Source organism: Oncorhynchus gorbuscha, linkage group LG02 (genome assembly GCF_021184085.1).
Source record: "Oncorhynchus gorbuscha isolate QuinsamMale2020 ecotype Even-year linkage group LG02, OgorEven_v1.0, whole genome shotgun sequence".
NCBI classification, from domain to species: Eukaryota; Metazoa; Chordata; class Actinopteri; order Salmoniformes; family Salmonidae; genus Oncorhynchus; species Oncorhynchus gorbuscha.
In genome coordinates this window covers 87,206,580-87,230,923 of record NC_060174.1, presented here as the reverse complement: position 1 = coordinate 87,230,923, position 24,344 = coordinate 87,206,580, and the positions used below count along the sequence as shown (strand labels likewise).

Sequence of the window (24,344 nt, the reverse complement as noted above, 5' to 3'; positions counted from 1 at the left end):
AATTTGATTATGGTAAGTACGTTACCATTGCGGACTAGAACATTTTCAGATGCGATAGACAAAAAAAGGTTGCTATTTATGTAAGATCTTCTCTTGTGGCATCATGCTCTCTTAGCATCTCTGTCCCAAAAATATGTAAACTGTTTGGTTATAAAAGTGTCCATAAGCCAAAATATGCACATATTTATTACTGCGGTCTACTCCAGCTGCTTTGGCGCAGGTTGGTGAGATTATTTAAAACATTTCTGGTATCTGAACTGGTTGTGTTAGGAGATCTAAATCTTGATTGGATTACACATGCCTCAGATCAGTTGAATGTCCATCTTGAGTACAATTTGACTCAGCTGATAAAGAAATCTACTCGGATTATTGTGAAAAACCTAGAAAACTCCTCATTGATTGACCTCATCCTGACTAACCGTCCTCCTAAGTATTTGGCTAGTGGTGTTTTTACAAATGATATCAGCGACCACTGCACTATTGCTTGGATTAGAAATACCAAATTGAAAAACTCTAACCCTCGTATAATTGTGAAGATGTTTTTTTTTTCCCATTCTCCCCCAGGCGTTCCTTCATGATCTATATTATTCAGAGCTTTTTTCTACTAGCTGCATACTGTTTGACACTTGAATTTTTATCATCCAGTTTTACCTCTCTGGATGATAAACATGCCACTTTCAAGTGACTCAGATGCAAAAACCCGAACTAACCCATGCTATTCTCCTGTACTCTCAGACCTCTTGATAAGAAATTAAGCCTGGGCAGAGGCTAGACAAACTGGCTCGTTAGCTGATTGGCAGCTATTTAGGCAATTGAGAAATAGGACATAAGGCAGAGGCGAGGTTCGACTTAAAACAAGGAAGCAAAATAGAATCCATCGTTCTATATTGTGGTAGGATGCTGGACTGTGGTCGACATGGATGATAGTTCTGATGGTGGGGATGATGAAAGTCATGGACCTGGATGGTCTGTGGTGAAAAGTAAAAGAAAAAAGAATGGCCCTGCTATAAGCGCTGCTGGCAGCATTGGCAGTTCTTGTGTTGAGACTGAAACGGGTGAAAGTAGTGAAAAGCCCTGCTATAAGCGCTGCTGGCAGCATTGACAGTTCTTGTGTTGAGACTGAAATGGGTGAAAGTAGTGAAAAGCCCTACTATAAGCGCTGCAGACAGCAGTGGCAGTTCTAGTGTTGAGACCGTGAAGGTAGTGAAAGGCCCTGCTATAAGCGCTGCAGACGGCAGTGGCAGTTCTAGTGTTGAGACCGTGAAGGTAGTGAAAGGCCCTGCTATAAGCGCTGCAGACGGCAGTGGCAGTTCTAGTGTTGAGACCGTGAAGGTATTGAAAGGCCCTGCTATAAGCGCTGCAGAAGGCAGTGGTAGTTCTAGTGTTGAGACCGTGAAGGTAGTGAAAGGCCCTGCTATAAGCGCTGCAGACGGCAGTGGCAGTTCTAGTGTTGAGACCGTGAAGGTAGTGAAAGGCCCTGCTATAAGCGCTGCAGACGGCAGTGGCAGTTCTAGTGTTGAGACCGTGAAGGTAGTGAAAGGCCCTGCTATAAGCGCTGCAGACGGCAGTGGCAGTTCTAGTGTTGAGACCGTGAAGGTAGTGAAAGGCCCTGCTATAAACGCTGCAGACGGCAGTGGCAGTTCTAGTGTTGAGACCGTGAAGGTAGTGAAAGGCCCCGCTATAAGCGCTGCAGACGGCAGTGGCAGTTCTAGTGTTGAGACCGTGAAGGTAGTGAAAGGCCCTGCTATAAGCGCTGCAGACGGCAGTGGCAGTTCTAGTGTTGAGACCGTGAAGGTAGTGAAAGGCCCTGCTATAAGCGCTGCAGACGGCAGTGGCAGTTCTAGTGTTGAGACCGTGAAGGTAGTGAAAGGCCCTGCTATAAACGCTGCAGACGGCAGTGGCAGTTCTAGTGTTGAGACAGTGAAGAGGGTGAAGGTAGTGAAAAACAAAAGTAATGATGTGTCGGAGTGGAAAGTCGTAATCATGTTTGATGTGACCACAGGGTCTCATCTACACCCCATTCAATTAACCAATGCTGTTAAGAAAGAGAGGGGGGAAGTCACATTAGCCCGGTTCATTGGTAATGGTATGCTGTTATTATTTTGTGCTGACTATGTTCAGCAAGGGAAGATTCTGGAGAAAAAAGAAAAAAACTCATAGGGAAGAAAATCACAAGTAATTTCCCTGGAACTTCGGCTAAGCTGAGGTTCCACTATTTAATTCTGGGGTTCCACTATCTATGTCCATAGATAATATTAAAGAAAATGTAGAGGGGGGCATATCGTGATATAACTGTCAGAGCTGAATATGAATGTGTGATGACTGAAGTGTGTGCTGCTTGTGTGTTTGCCAATTCACGGGCTTGTTTTAGAAGGCGAGGTGCGGGCTGTATTTGCGAACTCATTGTGGTTTATAGCACATTTTTTTGTAAATTCCTGTTAATAGAGACACGGAAGCCCAATTAGCCTAGCTAGCCTGTAGTCACACACCAATACGACAGAGAGAAATTGGAAGACTTTCTCATACACTATATGAGCGGGAGATGACCATCTCGCAAGGTGGTGCTGTAGAAGCAAGTAGTAAATTGCGGGGCAGTGAGCCAAACACCTGTCAACAAGTTGAGGTAGAAGGGGCATTCTCTTACCAACGAACAGTGTGGAGTGAACAATACAGCATGTCAGATCACTAATCTGCGTGCCAGTTATGATTATTTTTATATGCACATTTGTGTAAAAGTTTAATTTAAATAATAACGTTTGTTTCTCAATCATTGTCACGGGGCAAATCATCAAAATCTGAATAAAGTTACAATTCAACTAATGCGAGAGCACCAGCCTCTGCCAAAATATTTCAAATGTTGTGTTACAGCAGTCTGAATTGAACATTTATTCAATTTATTTATTTTCTCACCCATCTACAAACAATACACCATAATGACAAAGTGAAAACTTGTTTTTCAAAAATGTTGCTAATTTATTTAAAATGAAATACAGAAATATCTAATTTACTGAAGTATTCACACCCCTGAGGTAATACTTTGTAGAAGCACCTTTGGAAATGATTACAGCTGTGAGTCTTTCTGGGTAAATCTCTAAGAGCTTTCCACACCTGGATTGTGCAACATTTGCCCATTTATTATTTTCAGAATTCTTCGAGCTCTGTCAAGTTGGTTGATGATCATTGCTATGCACATTTTTATTCCTGAACTTGCCAAAGAGGTTGAATACTTATTGACTCAACACATTTTAGCTTTTCATTTTTAATTAACTTTGACATTATGGGGTATTCTGTGTAGACCAGTGGCAAAAACTCTAAATTGTATACATTTTTTATTCTGGCTGTAACACTGCAAAATGTGGAAAAAGGGGTGTGAATACTTTCTGAAAAAGCACTGTAGGCCTAAAGCCAACAAATAAAAACAGTAGAAAACATACTGATGAAAATTCAGGTTCTTTCAATCGCATTTCTCTCTACTTTGTCTGTCTGCCTCCCTTTCTATTTGTCTTGACTTGAGCTATCACTAGTGAAGTGCAATATTGTATAAAATCAATCAGCATGGGTCTGGCCTGAAGCTGTCCCTAGAGAACTTGCAACATTGTATCAACTAGCCTATTCCGGTTCCTCAGAGTTTCTCTGCCAGTGGGTTCAGGACAGACAGTTGTTTTTTAAATGACATTTCCATTGGATATATGGGATAATCAGATCATGATATTTTGCTCTTTCACACAGAGGCTTGGTGATTATCGAGGCCGGGAGAGTGTTGGAAAGAATGTTCAAATACTGTGAGGAACTATTATTAATTGCAAAAATGACTTTGTTGACTTTTTCAGTGAGGTTAAGAAAAAAATGACAGAAGCTCAGCTTATTAGTGGTGGACATGGTGAGTTAAGACTATCAGAAATGAGATATCCCTAAATGGGCACTTTCCTACATTTACATGCAGCAGGCCAGGTAGGCCTACTTCTATGTGTTCTCAGCCGTATGCTCCCTTAACGAGAAACCAGGAACATGCTCATTGCTTACATGGAGCACTCAAAACAAAAGAAAATGAAAAAATGTTTTAAAAAACGTGTAAATCATGGTTATGAAACAAATCAATACTTGCAAGTGTGGCAGGTTGTGAACTCTGCAAATAACGTTTCCACTCCAATAATGAGAGAAGTAGGTAAATGACTGTAATTAATACTTTCAACAAATGACACTGACTTATCAAACTAGGTACTGCCATTATTTGTATATTACTAATCAGCAGGTCTTATTATTTTAGATCATGCCTATTAATGAGTGCATTTTAATCACGTGTGCTTGTGTTGTTTACAACAATTGACTTTTACTTAAATTCTGACATTTGTGAATGTCAGAATGTGAAATTTAATTGCATGAACTATTTGCTTGCTTGCATGGTGTGCTGTGATTCCCTAGATTGGTATGGACTACATTAGGGATGGCCAACTGGTGGCCCGCGGTTTTGAAGGCCCTTCGATCAATTCTCCCCCTCAAAACAGAGGTAGAATAGTAGAATACACAAGTTGCAATTTCACATTTTTGTTGTGCTTCAACAGTTTTTCTCTTGTTATGTCAGTCATTGATAGTCACTCAATTAGCCCATGTAAGCTAACAGTTTTTTAATTGTCAAATTCGTCTAGTGGTCAGCTATCCAAATGTATTGTAACCAAGGTTGAATTAGAGCCCAGGGAAAACCCATTGATTTTCTTCGTCAATCTCACTCAGATCATATAAAAAACTGCAAGCATTTCTCTCCACCCTATGGCACAATTTTTATTTATTTATTTCACCTTTATTTAACCAGGTAGGCCAGTTGAGAACAAGTTCTCATTTACAACTGCGACCAGGCCAAGAAAGCAAAGCAGTGCGACAAAAAAAACAGAGTTACACATAGGATAAACAAACGTACAGTCAATAACAATAAAAAAATCTGTATAGAGTGTGCAAATGAAGTTTAAAAAATAGGCCTATAGTGGCAAAGTAATTACAATTTAGCAATTTACACTGGAGTGACACTTGTGCAGATGAGGTTGTGCAAGTAGAAATACTGGTGTGCACAAGAGCAGAAAAACAAAAATAAATATGGGGATGAGGAAGGTAGTTGGTAGGATGGGCTATTTACAGATGGGCTGTGTACAGCTGCAGCGATTGGTAAGCTGCTCTGACAGCTGACGCTTAAAGTTAGTGAGGGAGATATAAGTCTCCAGTTTCAGTTATTTTTGCAATTCATTCCAGTCATTGGCAGCAGAGAACTGGATGGAAAGGCCAAACGAGGTGTTGGATTTGGGGATGAACAGTGAAATATACCTGCAGGAGCACGTGCTACGGGTGGGTGTTGTGATGGTGACCAGTGAGCTGAGATAAGGCGGAGCTTTATAGATGACCTGGAGCCAGTGGGTTTGGCGACGAATATGTAGCGAGGACCAGGCAACTAGAGCATACAGGTCACAGTGGTGGGTAGTATATGGGGCTTTGGTGACAAAAAGGATGGCACTGTGATAGACTGCATCAAGTTTGTTGAGTAGTGTTGGAAGCTATTTTGTAAATGACATCGCCGAAGTCGAGGATCGGTAGAATAGTCAGTTTTACGAGGGTATGTTTGGCAGTATGAGTGAAGGAGGCTTTGTTGCGAAATAGGAAGCCGATTCTAGATTTAACTTCGGATTGGAGATGGTTAATGTGAGTCTGGATGTGTAGAATTTCAGGACAAAAAGCTGTAAAACTGCTCATGTTCCTCTCCACCACATGGCAAAATGAGTAGAATTGCACCAAATTAACTCTTAAATTAAAAAATTAGCATGAAATTAGTTTTAAAATGGCTACATCTTCTCTTTGCACCATGGTAAAATGTGTAGAATTACAGCAAACTAGCTTTAAAACAACATTACATTATCTCTACACCCCATGGCAAAATGGGTAGCAACTGCGGCCCTTCATGATGAGTTCAGATTTTTTTGTGGCCCCCACTCCCATCAAAGTTGCCCATTCCTGGACAATATTGACTTGAGACATCTGTTGCCAATTCCCTATAACCTTCTCACTCCATGAACTATATTGCTAAACACACCCTAGAACGAGAGTTAAAAGGAACTTACCTTCAGGCACCATTCGGACCGGGGACCCATTGACATCCACCTTGGTGCTGCTGTTCGCCTGCTGTGGGAGAAAGACATCACAACGCTCTCTATAGCCCTTCTAAAGGAAAGTACATGTTTAGAACATGCGAGTGTGACTCCAATTGTTGGCCAGTACATACTCTAATTGTATGTTTTGTGTCCCCTGCAACTACAGACACGGACCATGCCTGACGCAGCTGTGAGAGGCTTCACCCAGCGCTAAAACCCAGCAGGCCCAGCATAGAGCGAGAGATAGCCCTGTAAGTAGCCACCAAATCTGCTATTGATGACTGAACCAGTCATTGACTACCGGACTAGCTATCGATTAACGACCCATGCTTGGGAGGAAGAGCCGTACCCTGTTTGGGTAGAGCCAAACAAACAAACATATGCCATCGCTCTGTAAGTGAATCAACTGTTGTGTTAGTTTCCTCGGTGGTCATAGTTAGCCTATAGCCCTAAATCCTAGCTCCTTTACATTGTGATACTGTGTATTGTCATTGTTGTTAAAGGTGAATTTATAATAAAGAACCTTTGATTGTACTTTGGCTTGTCTCTGTGATTGTGTTTGCTGTAGGATTATATAACTGTTTTTGACACATGCTGTAATGGTTTTCCTCCTCTTCGTCTGAAGAGGAGAGGCGAGAAGGATCGGAGGACCAATATGCGGCGTGGTAAGTGTCCATGGTCTTTATTTAAACACAAACTGAACACTCCATACAAAACAATAAACGTACCGTGAATAACGAAAACCAAAAACAGTACCGTGTGGTGTAAAACACAGACATGTAAACAATCACCCACAAAAACAGTGAAACCCAGGCTACCTAAGTATGATTCTCAATCAGAGACAACTAACGACACCTGCCTCTGATTGAGAACCATACTAGGCCGAACACAGAAAAACAACCTAGAAACCCAAAACATAGAATGCCCACCCAACTCACATCCTGACCAACTAAAACAAACAATTAACACAATAACTAGGGTCAGAACGTGACAGATGCATTAAGATAAAAGAATGGAACCAAATTCCGGGGATTACAAGGTACATTTACTAAGCCTACTGGTGACATGTAATGGGAAATAGATCAAAATAAACAAAGGGCAAACAATTCACACAATGAATGAGCAATAATTGGCGAGAGAGACGCGCCAGCATCCGAACAGTGGGAGTCGTTGTCCCAAAAACGCATTGGACTTATTCTGGACAGATTTTGGTGAGAGTGAGCCCTCTCGCGTCGCCTCTTCCGCTCTTCTTAATCTCAATGGAGAAAGCACCAGAGCAACAGAACGGCGCCCCTCTGTCTTACTATATGTCGCCCATGTATCTGATGCTGTCTGGACAGAAATAGTACGACATACCATACTCTTTTAGTCTCTTTTTGTACATCGTCTTCCCCAGGGATGGGCAAATAGTTTTTTTTTTTGGGGGGGGGGGGGTTATAAAAATGAAATGATAAAATTACTAAATCTTATCTCTGCCCCATGACAAAATGTGTAGAATTGCAGCAAACTAGGTTTAAAACAGCAACATTTTCTATAACCCCATGGCAAAATTGGTAGAATTGCACAAAATTAACTATAAAAACAAATTAGCCCCCATCAAAGATGCCCATCCCTGGTCTACACATACTGAGACAGAGGGGCACTGTTTCGCTCGCTCTGACACTTTCTCTGAGATTGATGTGTCTTTCTGAAGGCGCGCGTCTTGATCAAATAAATTATCAATATTTCAATATTTTATTTGGACAGCCAAGGAAGTACAGTAGGGCGGGCCAGGCCCCCTAAGGCCCGCCTTTAACTCTGGCCCGGACTGTAGATTATTACACTGTTACAGATTATCATGAAAAAGACATTACTTATTCAAAATTTGTGAGAGGCAAAGGAAAAAAAAAAAATTCTGTGTCCACCACATTATTTTCTTCTTCATAACTCATTTGTGTCCAGAATGCGATTTTCTTCATAACGATTCCAATTTGGTTTGGCTAATGTTAGCTAGCTAGGTTAGCTTGGTGGCTAACATTAGCTAGGCTAGGGGTTACGGTTAGGGGTTACATTTAGGTAACATGCTAGCTAAGTAGTTAAAGGGTTAAGGTTACGACTAACTTATGTAACAGTACTGCTTCCTTCCCTCTCCTTGCCCCAACCAGGGATCCTCTGAACACATGAACAACTGCCTCTCACCTATTGCTCCACAAAAGCTGCAGCCCTTGCAGAGCAAGGGAAACAACTACTTCAAGGTCTCAGAGCGAGTGACATCACTGATTGAAACATTAATAGCGTGCACCGCTAACGAGCTTGCCATTTCATACCCGTTAAGCTTACATGTTAGCAAAGTAGTTCAAAAGTAAGACGTTGCAAAGTTGCTAATTAGCTCAAATGCTAAAGTGGTCCATCATGTGATTCAAACATGCAATGTTTGAGTTGCTAGACCTTTGAATTACACATCCGCCCATCCTCCCTGACCAACCTTGATTGTATCATTTTTGTCTTAAGTAACCTACTACCTTTATCTGTGATTAACCACTGCTCAGTCCCCAACAACTGGATGTTCCGGTTTTCTGGGGAAATGTGAAGAGAGCCTGTGACGCGACTTCCGCTTTTAGACTTTAACAAGACGACAATCCATCCTAAATCCACATTTACTGGATTGGTTGAACAGTGCAGAAGAGAACCTTCCAGACAGTTTGTTGTTGTTGCCATCAACACCATATGTTGGGAATCTAGTTTCAGGCGTTTCTTTTTCACATCCTACATTAGGTTAATCTGTGATTGAAATGCACTGTATAGACATGTGTGTGGTGGACACAGAAAATGTGTCTGTCACAAATTTTCAAAAGTAATTTGTCTATTGCATGATAATTTGTGATAGTGGGTTGTATCATTAGGCAACCAGCAGAATATTAATCATTCCTTTAAAAATTCAGAGCTTGTTAAATGGCTTTATACTGTACAATCAATCAACCACGTTATGCTAACAGTGTGCAAGAGTAAATCTTACATAATGACACGTTTACATTGATTAGGTAAAATATTTAGTTTTGTCACTTAGTTGAAAGGGCTGTAGCTTTGTAGGGCAATAGAAAATAATATATTATCATGCATTAAACTTCATTTGTCCACGATCCCCTGTCCAAGTGCATTTTGATGCCAAAGAATTATTGGGCCCAGCACGTAGAAATAAACATTGAAGATGAGAGATACAGTGCATCTTGGTTAAGTGTCAACCTGAGTGCTGCCCAGCTGTAAAATGTCAAATAGAGGCTGGCATAATTGAGGGTCAGAAAGCATTGGCAGTCCACCAATGCTTCCATTAAAAACGTCTGAAATAGCAAACCATTCCCACTGTACTAGGCCTACTAGCTACGGGAGAAAGTGTCCATATTTACGACTGAAGGGTTTTTGCATAGTGCTACTTTGCAAATCATACACAAATGACTTCCTTACTTATTGTTTTAACACTTAATACTAATATCTTTTCCCAATAGTTTAGAAATGGTGTATTATGTGGTTTAAAATCAAATCCACTGGACTAAAGATATATTATTTAAAGCGCTTATGATGGTATTTAAACCCTGACGGGTAAAAAAAAAAAAACGAATTACTCACGTGTTTACGTTTCAAAGTGTGTTCTGCATGTAGGCTACACTAATATAATGTACCTCTGTCCACACTGGTAATCGGCTAGATATGCATTCAAAGCCTTTAGAACAGCCTACATAGGACATTAACCAATCATATGGTATAGTACACACAACACAATAAAAAGCTCATCAAATAATGTTGTAATTACACCAATGGTTAATAACTTATTACAAAAGTGTAATAGCCTGCGACTGGTGGGCTAACTATTAGAATAGCTATTCTCTGCGGTGGAGATACAGAATAGTTGTGCGCAAGCAATGACAATTTGACCTATGGAAAGGGGAAATATCCTCAGAAAACACGAGATAAACTATCGAGAAGTGTTCTTCACGGACTTATGGGCAGTATCGTTAGACGTTGGCGTAGCTCTACTCAGGGCTATATCAGAATGACGCATGTTGCGCTTCGGTTGATGGCAATATTGAATTATAGTTCCATGTAGGAAGTAATCCAATATTCCCTAACGCCATGAATCAGTAGAAAATATTTTAATTAAAGTCTGTCAATAAACGATTAGTGTATGATAAAGTAGCACGGTGGACCGCTCACCGTCAAGAGTGTTGGAGCGCGCGCAGGTTGCACCTGCAAGTCGCCTCATTGTTTTTGCATCAAGTCCCATGAAGATGGAGGACATATTTTGAATCCTAACTCTCCGCAAGTGTTAGTGAGTGCAATTATGTTTTAGGTAGAGGAACTCGCATATTCGATCCAGAACCTATCACTGTTATTGCGCATGATTCTGCGGCTCTTGTACAACTTCACGCTCCAACTCACCTTGAAACAGGGCTCGTCTGGTATTCTGGTAGTGCCTCCAGAGCGACAGTGGGGAAACCAATCCACGCCCCAAACCCTCCCAAACTCACCAATAAAAATAATGCGGAGGCGGATCTAATAGCTAAATTGTCATGCTTGGTTTCATGTTAGATTTGCCATCTAGACCCGTCTGCTCTCCTCTCAGTGTTGCAGGTGCTCTGTCTAAGCGAGAGAGGATGCGAAAGGAGTGCAGGGGAGGGATAGAGAGAAGGAAAGCGCCGGTGAAAAAGTCAGCAGTATGGTGCAGGGCATGATAAAAATGATATCAACAGCAGCAGATAGCGCGTTTATTGACCTGGGGGCTCCGCAATGAAAGGTTTCTTGCAAGGGACACTTTGAGATATGAGGTTTCTTTCTGGTTGGCAATAGTACTATGATTTGGTATGTGGTCACTTTGATAGCAAGTGTACTCAGCACCCGAGGAACGGCAGCTCAAGGTGAGTTGAAGTGCAATATTTTATACTGCTTGCTGATTAAGTTTTATTGTGGAAATGTTTAAAAGGGTATATGACTTTCAGAATGATTGGTTGTTTGCCTGTCGTAAATGTTGTCCACAAGTAATTAACAGAAGTACGAAAATTGAGATGATTAAATTGGATATTCAATGTGTTTGAAGTGCTTGCACCTGTTTCGAAGTGTCATGTTGTAAAATGGTCTCAGAGTATTTACTATTATTCTGTACGTAAATCCAAGACACTCCATTTAGTATGATATGTTACATTTGGTTGAATAATGAGACTAGCTCAAATTAGGAGGAAAAGTAATACAAATTATTTTAATTATAAATAGCCACTCCATGTCCAGTATCTAAATTAGGATAATGGGGGTGGATAATAAGAAATTAACAGCACTAATCATGATATATATCACTAATAATATGGTTCGGGCATGGATTGTCTTGCTGCTATAAATTTGATGAACCCTCTTTAGGTAGCTGCAGAGGTGCATGCAAAGCACCATCCTGATTCTCAATAGTTTTGTAAGCTACAGTAAGCATATTGACTGGTCTATAGCTTTTTGTGTGTTTAAAAACACATGGTTAGTTCAGTGTGTTATAGATTCTAAAACACCCGTCCTGTAGAGTTCTCTTTTGACTTCCTTCATTGCGAAATGCAGGCCTACTTGTATGTTTGTGCTACCAACTATGGTAATACATAATGTCTTGCCAAAACAGGTAAAGTGATAAATGGACACATTTTCATCCCAATATACCGGTCTCTTATATGGACTCAATTAGCCCAGTACTTCCATATTTGTCCATTGGGTGGAGGGATCTTTGATATTATCATATTGCTGCAACATGGTACATTGTACAGTATGTTGAAGTATGGTGAAACATGCGCAAGTTAGTTTATACTGCATATATCCATTGACAGTTGACAGTTCATTTTTGGTTTAATAATCAAGAGGTTGAGTTTACTTTGAGAGTTAGCCTTTCCTGCTGTGTAGATAGTTACACGTAGCCTACAGCATTCATTACAATAGTAGTATATCTTAATTTCACATGTAGTCCCATTCAATGCAGTATCAGCCAGGCAGGCAGCAGATGGTTGTCATTGCCAAGAAGACGAGGACAGTACAGTGAGTGACGCTGTGCTGCTGGTGTTATATGCCTCTGGGCGACTGAGGACTGACTGTCTGTCACCTTGCTCTGCCGCTCCTGCGCTCCTCTGCATATGTTCCCAGTCTCGGCGTTAGACAGTCACTGAGCTCTAGAGCTGTACACACATACACACCAGCAGAAGCTGGCTGTACTACGTTCTTCTGCCCGAACACTATCTCAAGCTGTCAGCTGGCAAACGCCACCCTCGACTCTGGCCAGCGATAACCCTAGACACAAGTTCTCTTTCTGCCCCCCGTTAATCTATTACTCTCTCCCAGTCTTAAGTCTCATCTACTGTCTTTCTGTCTGCTCCTCTCTCTGTCTGTACATCCTCTTCCCCCCCCCCACACACACCCTCCATCTCTCCCGTTCTTTGGTCAGGTGCTTTCTCTAAGTTATCTTCCTCTCTGCCTCACTCGCTTCCTCTGTCTGTCTCTCCTTCCACCTATTTCCCTAGCTCTCCACACAAACTCAACACCCCCCACCACCATTTAAGTTGGCTGGCTCTAAGCAATATGGGATGATAATGGGGGGGGGGGCGTGGGAGCATGGAGAGCGTTGTTAATAGAGGCCTGGAGGGGTGCATGGCAATCGGCTGCTAGTATCCACACTCCACTTGTTACATCCCCCACATAGCCCCCCTGAGGGAATAGTGAGTCTTTAACCATGATATGAGCATATGCCTACTACCAGGATGGCGCTCTCCCTCCGTAAAACTGATTATGATTAAGCTGTGAGTTAAATGCCACTCTGGTGCTCCACCATAATGCACATGGCACAGGTGCAGAGTGGCCAGGTTGTGTTGGGTCAAGGGGCGGGTTGGAACATCACTTGCCCCCCAGGATCGTTTCTTGTGAGTGTGTGTGTGTGTGTGTGTGTGTGTGCATGTATTTGTGCTTGCATGAGTGGGCTATATGTCTTGCGTGTGTGCAGACCGGGGAGGGTAAAGAGTGTTAACACACAGGAAGAGATTTAGTTAAAGGCATAATGTTAGAGATTTCAGTTCCTAATACTTTTACTGCCTCACAGGGCCATTGCAAAAAAATATATACTTCAGTAGTATGTATACACATTGCAAAAGAGGAGATTGGCGAGAGTGGGTGACTGTTGACGACCTCACAGAAACCTTAAGACTAGTTACTAATTAACCAAAAATAGGAATGCTGAGACAGCCAATTTAAAACAATCCATTTCATTGTGAAGGTTCGGTATAAGGAGTGTATGTGTCTGTGAGCGCGTGAGATCGGTACAACTTTATAAATGCAGACAGATAATATGGTTCGTTCGACATGGTGTCGGTAAAATTCATTATGCAAGAAATGGTGGTGGAAATGCCTTTATGTGCAAATATTTATATAACCATCATATCGAAGTAAACTAGGTGTCACATGATAATAGTCAGTGTGGTCCTCCCACTACGACTCTGAAAAGCATGCAGTTTATTGGACAGTAGTTACACATAATGGAAACAGGTAATATATATATTACTTTAATGTGACAGATTGACTTAATTTACTTGTTTTGTTCGAACACTATTGAATTGAGAAATAATAATTAGAAATAATTATGTAGAAATAATTAATGTTTCGAACACAACTGGGTCAAATACCTCCAAAATGAATCAATTACTCCTTTGCAATAAATATCAATGGTCTTATTCTGATGACATGCTGATCGATACTTGGCTGCTGTATGACAAATACAAATAATCTTGCTATTTTGTCCATAATAATCTCATCATGTTGTAGTCTAGCCGCACTGTATCTGTGAGCTGTTGGCTAGAGCGCATGTACCAAGACCAGAGTGGGCACAATCGCTGTATGATGCAACTTTTTTGTGACAAAACCATCAGTAGAGTTGAAAATGCGATGGAACCCCAGTTAACTTGTATCGGTACATGGTAATTGAACTGCAAAAGTTATTTTTATATGCACTACGTCATCACGCACAGACTTTTAACAAGTCAATTTTACGGAAACACCTCTGGTGGGAAAATGCGCACATTGTTTTTATGCGTATTTTAGAATATCGCATGAAAATCGGTCATAAATTGGATGGAAATCCAGCTAGTTTGAGTGAATTTGTGTTTGCATGTATGATGTGTCCATATGTGTGTGTGTAAGGTGTGTGCATTTAGGGCAATCCTAACAGGTTTTAATCATGACATGGATATTCAAGTGACATGGTCACTTGGTGTTCCACATACACACAACAAATCACATAGCATATGATGCATTTCATACGACAGTGGTTGCTCCACTAAATGTTTTGCGATTATGCTGCGGTACTTAGAGGTAATTTGTGGTTTAATATGGTACCCTGTGTCACCACTTCATTGCTCCAGACCAGCGTAAGGGCGAGTTAGAGCACTGATTATGCTTTTGGATCCTACTGTGTCTCTAACTGATAATGAATGGGCGACATAAACCTAAAAAGAAACTGATAATTGTGCACGACTTCAGTATTACTTATTAAAACTGTTGTTACACTAAGTTTGTAAGGATAATTTTGATCTTACTATAGTAGTGTAGCCCACTCCCGACCGGTCTTGTTGAACAGTGCCTAGGTGGCGCAAGAGTCTAAGACACTGCATAGCAAGCTGTGTTGCTACAGATGCTGGTTCAATACCTGTGCTGGCCTTGACTGGAAGACTTGTGAGATGACTGTAGGTTTTTGGTTTCTCTCCCTCTAAAAACAGAAATAAATACAGTGGGGAGAACAAATATTTGATAACCTGCGAATTCGGCAGTGTTTCCTACTTACAAAGCATGTAGAGGTCTAATTTTTATCATAGGTACACTTCAACTGTGAGAGACGGAATCTAAAACAAATTGATTGTATGATTGTATGATTTTTAAGTAATTCATTTGCATTTTATTGCATGTCATAAGTATTTGATACATCAGAAAAGTATAACTTAATATTTGGTACAGAAACCTTTGTTTGCAATTACAGAGATCATACCTTTCCTGTAGTTCTTGACCAGGTTTGCACACACTGCAGAAGGGATTTTGGCCCACTCCTCCATACAGACCTTTCCAGATCCTTCAGGTTTCGGGACTGTCGCTGGGCAATACGAACTTTTAGCTCCCTCCAAAGATTTTCTATTGGGTTCAGGTCTGGAGACTGGCTAGGCCACTCCAGGACCTTGAGATGCTTCTTACGGAGGCACTCCTTAGTTGCCCTGGCTGTGTGTTTCAGGTCGTTGTCATGCTGGAAGACCCAGCCACGACCCATCTTCAATGCTCTTACTGAGGGAAGGAGGTTGTTGGCTAAGATATCGCGATACATGGCCCCATCCATCCTCCCCTCAATATGGTGCAGACCTTCTGTGTGCGGCAGGATTACAATCCATGACGGCATAGTGTGTTACTAATGGTTTTCTTTGAGACTGTGGTCCCAGCTCTCTTCAGGTCATTGACCAGGTCCTGCCGTGTAGTTCTGGGCTGATCCCTCACCTTCCTCATGATCATTTATGCCCCACGAGGTGAGATCTTGCATGGAGCCCCAGACCGAGGGTGATTGACCGTCATCTTGAACTTCTTCCATTTTCTAATAATTGCGCCAACAGTTGTTACCTTCTCACCAAGCTGCTTGCCTATTGTCCTGTAGCCCATCCCAGCCTTGTGCAGGTCTACAATATTAACCCTGATGTCCTTACACAGCTCTCTGGTCTTGGCCATTGTGGAGGGGTTGGAGTCTATTTGATTGAGTGTGTGGACAGGTGTCTTTTATACAGGCAACGAGTTCAAACAGGTGCAGTTAATTCAGGTAATGAGTGGAGAACACGAGGGCTTCTTAAAGAAAAACTAACAGGTCTGTGAGGGCCGGAATTCTTACTGGTTGTTAGGTGATCAAATTATTATGTCATGCAATAAAATGCTAATTAATTACTTAAAAATCATACAATGTGATTCTCTGGATTTTTGTTTTAGATTCCGTCTCTCACAGTTGAAGTGTACCTATGATTAAAAATTACAGACCTCTACATGCTTTGTAAGTAGGAAACACTGCCGATTTTGCAGGTTATCAAATACTTGTTCTCCCCACTGTAATTTTAATTAACAAACTGGCTTTATTTACAAATTAGTAACTATGTCTCACCCAAATCAAGTCAACATTTTTGTTGTCACATCCACATGGTTAGCAGATGTTAATGCGAGTGTAGCGAAATGCTTGTGCTTCTAGTTCCGACAATGCAGTAACAACGAACGAGTAATCTAACCTAACAATTACACAACTACTACCTTATATACACACAAGTGTAAGGGGATAAAGAATATGCACATAAAGATATATGAATGAGTGATGGTACAGAACGGCATAGAAAAGATGCAGTGGATGGTATCGAGTACAGTATATACATATGAGATGAGTAATGTAGGGTATGTAAACAAAGTGGCATAGTATAAAGTGGCTTGTGATACATGCATTACATAAAGATGCAGTAGATGATATAGAGTACAGTATATACAGTGGGGGGGGGGAGTATTTAGTCAGCCACCAATTGTGCAAGTTCTCCCACTTAAAAAGATGAGAGGCCTGTAATTTTCATCATAGGTACACTTCAACTATGACAGACAAAATGAGAAAAGTCTGTGTTGCCCAGCAACAGCCCCAAAACATCACTGCTCTAGAGGAGATCTGCATGGAGGAATGGGCCAAAATACCAGCAACAGTGTGTGAAAACCTTGTGAAGACTTACAGAAAACGTTTGACGTCATTGCCAACAAAGGATTGAGACACTTGTTATTGACCAAATACTTATTTTCCACCATAATTTGCAAATAAATTCATTAAAAATCCTACAATGTGATTTTCTGGATTTTTAAAAATAATTTCTTCTGTCATAGTTGAAGTGTACCTATGATGAAAATTACAGGCCTCTCATCTTTTTAAGAGGGAGAACTTGCACAATTGGTGGCTGACTAAATACTATTTTGCCACACTGTACATATACATATGAGATGAATAATGTAGGGTATGTAAACATTATATTATATTAAGTGGCATAGTTTAAAGTGCTAGTGATACATTTTTACGTCAATTTCCATGTTCTCGCTCATTTTACGTTATTTGAAAACGAAATAATCGAAATAAGCTATTATTATTAATTTAGAATTATATAAAAGCCCCTTGGATATTCTCACAGATATATCATTTAAACTCAATTTTGTTGCACTTCCACCCAGCTCCACGACCACGGGTAAAACCTTGTTGAGATGATCAATGTATTTGTTACATTGTTGTATCGTCAATTTCTCGAGCCAAAACATCTTGGTGGCCTCAAACGTTTGGACACACCTAGTCATTCCAGGGTTTTTCTTTATTTGTACTATTTTCTACATTGTAGAATAATAGTGAAGACATCACAACTATGAAATAACACATATGGAAACAGTTAAGAACAAATTATAATTTACAAGGACAGGCTACTCCTTCCTACCCATCGGGGAATTGAATCCTGGCCTTCCGAGTGCCTACACGGCATGGGGATTCTTTAGCTAAAAAGCCCAGCACTGTAGTCTACAACCGTCATGTTGAACAGCGCCATACTTTGCGTTCCATCCTATTGGAGACCCAGAGGGTTTTTGTTTTTCTTGGAATATAAACACCATAATATTAATCTAATTAAGCAACATTTCTTAAAATCAGTCCCATATAGTATGCTTTTACAAAAATAGGTTTTAAATTCTCTAGTACAGCCACTATTGAAGGCTATCAAATGCTTCTCAAAGATGCCCTCTTGTGGTCAAACTATCACTAACCAGCATTAATGGTACCAGTGGTTGGCACTTAATCTTCAGGATTGCCCCTTTTTACTTTAATTTTGCCTGAAATGACATACCCAAATCTAATTGCCTGTAAATCAGGCCCATTTGTTACCATTTGAAAGGAAACACTGTGATGTTCGTGGAAATGTGAAATGAATGTAGGAGAATATAACACAATAGATAATAAAGAAAAATAAACGTTCTTTTGTATTTTCTTTGTATCTTCATCTTTGAAATGCAAGAGACAGGCCATAATGTATTATTCCAGCCCAGGAGAAATTTATATTTTGGCCACTAGATGGCAGCAGTGTACGTGAAACATTTTAGACTGATCCAATGAACCATTTAGTTTCTGTTCAAAATGTTGCATCTTCACAAGGTCCTTTGCTGTTGTTCTGGGATTGATGTGCACTTTTCGCACCAAAGTACGTTCATCTCTAGGAGACAGAACGTGTCTCCTTCCTGAGCGGTATGATGGCTGCGTGGACCCATGGTGTTTATACTTGCGTACTATTGTTTGTACAGATGAACATGGTACCTTCACCTACTCTGGTACCTGATGCTCAACTTATTAGTATTATTATGTGGCCGGTGACACTTTGTTTCTTTAACCAGTTGCGACGAACAAACCCATATCCGGGAGCGTAATCATAGCCTCAAATGCATTAGCGTAACGCAACGGACAAATACCCCTAGAAACTTTTCCTATTCATGAAAATCGCAAATGAAATGAAATAAATATATTCGAACACAAGCTTAGCCTTTTGTTAACAACACTAATCTCAGATTTTCAAAATATGCTTTACAGCCAACGCTAGACAAGCATTTGTGTAAGTTTATCATGGCATAATGCTATGCTAGGCTCTGCTGGCAGCAGGCAACATTTTCACGAAAATAAGAAAAGCAACCAAATTAAATAATTTACCTTTGAAGAACTTCGGACGCTTTCACTCAGGAGACTCCCAGTTAGATAGAAAATGCTCCTTTTTTCCAAAAAGATTATTTTTGTAGGCGAAAAAGCTCCCGTTTCTTCACCATGCTTGGCTGAGAAATCAACCAAAAAATGCTACCACTATAACGCCAAACTTTTTTCAAAATTAGCTACATAATATCGACAGAAACACGACAAACGTTGTTTAGGATCCGTCCTCAAGGTGTTTTTAACAAATATATTAGATATTATGTCCGTCGCGGCAGTTGGTTTCTCATAAGAAGCGATTGGAAAAATGGCTACCTCAGTATTTTACGCAAGGTTTTCTGCGGGAGACACCATGTGACCACATGCCATATATGGTCCCTTACATCCATTCTTCAAGGGAAATGCCTAAAAAGACGTCACAATGCTGTAGACACCTTGGGGAAAACGTGGAAAACGTAAGCACGTTCGTAGCTCATTCACAGCCATATAAGGAGTCATTGGCATGAGGCGGTTTAAAAAGATGCGGCACTTCCTGGTTGGATTTTTATCTGGGTTTCGCCTGTAACATCAGTTCTGTGGCACTCACAGACAATATCTTTGCAGTTTTGGAAACGTCAGAGTGTCTTCTTTCCAAAGTTTGCAATTATGTACTTAGTCAAGCATCTTTTCGTGACAAAATATCTTGTTTAAAACGGGAACATTTTTCATCCAAAAATTAAAATAGCACCCCCTAAATCCAACTGGTTAAAGTCCAATATCTTGAAAACTTGACTGCTGACATCCAAAATATTTTAGGACTGTATCAACATTGGACTTTTGAAAAAAATATCAAAAGTGTAGAAAATGTTTTTGGGAAACCGGTGCTCTGGCTTGGCAGTCGTACTTAGAAGTAGCTCTTGAAGAGTGAGGCCTTGGCCAGTATTTGAACCTGCATAAGTTCATAGGTTCTTCAATACCTTTTTGTAGAGATATTTTTGCACATGGTTCTTTATTATGCTACTATGCATCTAATGGGATGTATTTTCTGGTGAGTAGTTAACCAGTATGAGAAAAGTCCGTTATGGAGAGATGGGGGTCACTGCTTATAAAGATTTTCTTGAAATAGATCTTAAAAAGATGCTTAAGGAATTTGGTAGAGCATTAAGAGCATAGAGCAGTAACACATAAAGCTAATTTTCATCTTTCCTCTAGTTCATGGTTGTTTATGCTTGTTAGCATGATAATATGCTTTCGATAGAGTCCACGTCCCGCTAAAGGAAGTCCTTCACCTAGTTTGAGCTTGATGGGAGGTACAGTTGCAGCCTCCCCCCTCGCCCAGGGCAAATGCCATGCTCCATAAAAGTCACCAACCTTCAGACATCAATCAGCTGATATTTGGAATATGAAAGATTGCCTCAGGTCCTAAGTCCCCTGGGATCCAGACTCCATTTTGGGTCATTGACAGAAACCAGTTTCTATGGCTGAGGTGCCTTCTGGACCAACTGATGCTAGAGAGTACTGGTGAAAGATGCTCCAGATGAAGATGGGTGGGAGCCTTGTGGAACATCTTCAATTATGCATGATTCTACTCCACAGAGCTTTAGTGTAGTAGTAAGGTCAGTGTGTAATTATTTCAGTCTTGTCAACACTGAAAACCACCCAGTTGACATTTGCAACTAAGTAAATTGCTGTTTTATTCATGTTGCAGTGGTGGATAACGCACACTATTTTACCTGTCTGTTTCCCCTCTCCATGTTTGCTGGACATCTAACCATTTGGAGTAGAAAATTGCTAATTGACCGATAAGGTAGCACATGTAGCCCTGTCTCAGTGTTTCATGTTGTTAGTATGATTTATATGATTAGCTATTGCCTTGTTGGAAGATGTCTTATGCAGACAGGGGTGCTCGGGCAACTTGTCAAACTGCCTCAAGGTCACGCAAGTGTCTTTTGTCTCAAAGGACAAAGCTGTGGCATTCAATTTCTTAAAAATATATTGCACTTCAAACAATGGCTTTCCACAGCAAAAGAACACAGGAATCCACATTTGGTTTTTAGTCTGGCAGATTAGTGGCTTCATGCATGCGTGCATGTGCTCAAGTGTTTGACGCCCCACCGCTTAAGTCTTTTGGGAAAAGCTCAAGTCTGTACAGGGAAAAGGACTTCCTCACCTTGTAACTTCCTGCATGCCTTAAATTATGTATCAGCCAGGAGGGAAGGTGGAGTAGAGAAGTCTGGGTGCGCTGTTGTTTTTGTGTGGAGGGAGACGGGCAGGTAGTGTCTTGGCCCCGTGTACTGATCTCATGAAGGATGGAGACAGGAGCTGATAGTTGGGAGCCATTGATCGGCATGTTAATGCTATACTTGTCCTAATATGCATTGACAGGCCCACTCCATGGCCCACAAAAACCTGTGGTGGGATTGGACTTGGAGCCGCAGTTGCTACAGTACAGGCCTATTACCTGACTCGCAGTCGACTGAAAGTGTGTTTGTTTAGAGGAGCATTTGCGCTCTCATATGTTTGCGAAACATCTCCTCTTGCAAAGGGAGAATACAGATCAGGCATATTGTCCAGAATATTAATTGTTGTGGCCAAGGCTTTGGCTTTTTCAAGGGTGGGAAGTCCCACACCCTGTTTCAACTAAGCGTCTTTCATGGCTTTTCAGTTGATTGACTGCTTGGCTGTTGATGACGTGAGTACTCTCCTCACAGCTGCTGAACTGTCCTGCCTTGGAGACAAGCTTGATGTGGGTTGCGAAACGCCATGTACTGGTGGTTGGCCATCTTGCCTCTGCTGCAGTGATGCCTTTGAACTCATTTAAACTATGAGGTCACTACCCAGGCCCCCAGGGCCCCCATGGAGGGCCAGGTTGGTAAGGTAACGCTCCTCTATGACTGTGTTTGTTTGAGATCACACCAGCAGAGAGGGATTCTACAGTGGGGACTATGTATTAGGAGGACAAAATATAATATAACAGCCAGGCCCTGCCAGGATCCGTGGATTTTAGAGCGCTGTTGTCGATTTCACATAGGTGAACATTGATTCATTCTCTGTTGGTGCCATGGACCCAAGTGACAATTGTTTGCCTACCCAGTGCCCAGTAATTGAGAGTCAGAGAAGTGCATGGATTAAAATGTTGTTATGTTCTCCATCAGAGATCAAATCAGTTTCATCAGTCTTCTTTATTGCAATGTTTTATGGCATACATTACAGTTTATATGCGTTTACATTTTCCATTCATTCCAATATGTTACATTAATTTCAATATGCCATTGATCAGTGCTAGATCCCCAGTAAAATGGTTGGTGAAAATGATTAATATTACCTTGCAGGAACAGCTGGGGTGAATTACACCCATTTGCTGATTAAGGCTATTGGAGGTAATGGAGCTGTACATCATATAGCAACGGCCTAATGATTAAGAGTGTTGGGCCAGTAACTGAAAGGCTGCTGGTTCAAATCCCTGAGCAGAATAGTTGCAAAATCTCTTGATGTGCCCTTGAGCAAGTTACTTGACCCTAATTGTTCCTGTAAGTCACTCTGGATAAGAGCATCTGCTAAATGACTAAAATGTAAATATAGCTGAAATGTTTGTCCAGAAGTTGAAAGCCTAGTTCTCTGTAGTCTTATTGTCTGTCCATCAGCCAAGTTATTTGTCAATGATCTGCCATATTGGATGAGGAGCATACTCTCCCGGGGTTGCGTGAATGTGACGGCTCAGTGTGTGCATCCAAGTTGTTTCTGTTGGTGTGTGCATAAGACGAGCGCGCATAGAAAATGTGTACGAGTGTGCATATGTGTCGGTATGTGCGGAAGTGGGTACATAGGTCTGTGTGCTGAGGGGTGACTGTTGTAGATTTGTTTGTCTGGCGTGCATGCCCCTTTTGTGAAGTGTGTGTGTGTATTAGAGCTTATGAGTGAGGTTTCATATGCATCAATGCAATGAAAAGCCTCACAACTCCAAGCCTCCATTTGAATTTTGCAGAGGCTGGCATTTGCGGCAAATGCAGAAAAACACTTCCCCAAGCATGGCGGCCCACTAATTGACTGTAATCTACACCTCTTTGGCAGCAGCCACACCTATATCCAGGAGCATGTACTACTCGCCATCATACTGTGCACGGAGTCCCACACACTATACTACCTGTTTTTGGGAGTATGTGCAGCCAAGCACCACCACTACCTCTAGCCCGGGGTTATCTGGCAGCTTGGGCCTGCTCTGCGGCAGCTGTCCACACGCAGAATAAGAAGATTAAGACATCTTATCCTCCATGCCCACAGTTTGAGGGCCCTTGATTCGAATTCCACGCTAGTGTTCACAACCGAATTGGCCTGTGTGCTTCGTTTGCTCCGGGCTTTGGTTGTGGTGGTAACAAAATTGTGAAGTGCGGTAGAACAAAACTGCATTCCATGGCAATCCTATTTTAGAAATATCTTGCGGTGTCCTGTCTGTGCACAAACTTGTGTTAATATATTGATGTTGGAGGGAGCTTTGTTTCACATTACAATTAGTGTCTCTCCCCAAAAAAATGATATTAGGGGCTAGTGGGCTTTGGTGTTCTGCCATTGGTGACCTTTTGAATTTAAACTAATACTTGAGAACTGACTATTGATGTACTAGAACTATCTGATAGACCAGTCTGAAATGCCCCACAGAACACTATGGTACAGGTCTATGGACAAGGGGGTTTAGAAACAATAATAATTTAAAATAAATATATATAGAGTACCAGTCAAAGTTTGGACACACCTACTCATTCAAGGGTTTTTGTTTATTTGTACTATTTTCTACATTGTAGAATAATAGTGAAGACATCAAAAGTATGAAAGAACACATGGAATCATGTAGTAACCAAAAAAAGTGTTCAGCAAATCAAAATATACTTAAAATGTTTGATTCTTCAAAGTAGCCACCCTTTGCCTTGATGACGGCTTTGCACTCTCTTGGCATTCTCTCAACAAGGTTCACCTGGAATGCTTTTCTAACAGTCTTGAAGGAGTTCCCACATATGCTGAGCACTTGTTGGCTGGCTCTCCTTCACTCTGTGGTCCAACTCATCCCAAGCCATCTCAATTGGGTTGAGGTCAGGTGATTGTGGAGGCCAGGTCATCTGATGCAGCACTCCATCACTCTCCTTCTTGGTCAAATAGCCCTTACACAGCCTGGAGGTGTGTTGGGTAATTGTCCTGTTGAAAAACAAATGATAGTACCACTAAGCGCAAACCAGATGGGTTAGCGCAAACCAGATGGGTTAGCGGATCCCTGCAGAATGCTGTGGTAGCCATGCTTGTTAACACTTTTTTTGCTTACTACATGATTCCATATGTGATTTCATAGTCTTTAATGAGTAGGTGTGTCCAAACTTTTGACTGGTATTTTATATATATATATATTTTGTTTATATTTTTTTCAGTTTTATTGATAGCCTAGACAGAAATGAGCTGGGAGACAGAAGGCGCTGGGAGACAGAAGGAGCTGGGAGACA

At 41.1% G+C, this 24,344-nt stretch overlaps 2 protein-coding genes across 3 annotated transcripts in view; both read left to right on the top strand.

Moving 5' to 3' along the window:
- The first annotated feature begins 916 nt into the window (after nucleotides 1-916).
- LOC123990772 (GPI-anchored hemophore cfmA-like) lies at nucleotides 917-6,345 on the top strand. Its single transcript, XM_046291627.1, has 3 exons — nucleotides 917-935; nucleotides 1,139-1,935; nucleotides 6,298-6,345. The coding sequence occupies exons 1-3, from the start codon at nucleotides 917-919 to the stop codon at nucleotides 6,343-6,345; spliced, it is 864 nt and encodes a 287-aa protein (XP_046147583.1).
- Nucleotides 6,346-10,744: 4,399 nt separating this feature from the next.
- LOC124012124 (protein turtle homolog B-like) overlaps nucleotides 10,745-24,344 on the top strand; it is a 195,127-nt gene continuing 181,527 nt past the window's right edge. For both annotated transcript variants that reach the window (XM_046325579.1, XM_046325570.1), the window contains exon 1: nucleotides 10,745-11,020. In XM_046325579.1, the coding sequence (XP_046181535.1) occupies nucleotides 10,957-11,020 (64 nt within the window). In that variant the 5' untranslated portion in view covers nucleotides 10,745-10,956. The remainder of the gene's footprint in view (nucleotides 11,021-24,344) is intronic.

Excerpts from the sequence above, each read along its gene's own strand:
- LOC123990772 (XM_046291627.1), top strand. Across the intron at positions 1,936-6,297 it reads AGACAGTGAAGAGGGTGAAG|ACACGGACCATGCCTGACGC; the intron begins GTAGTGAAAAAC and ends CTGCAACTACAG.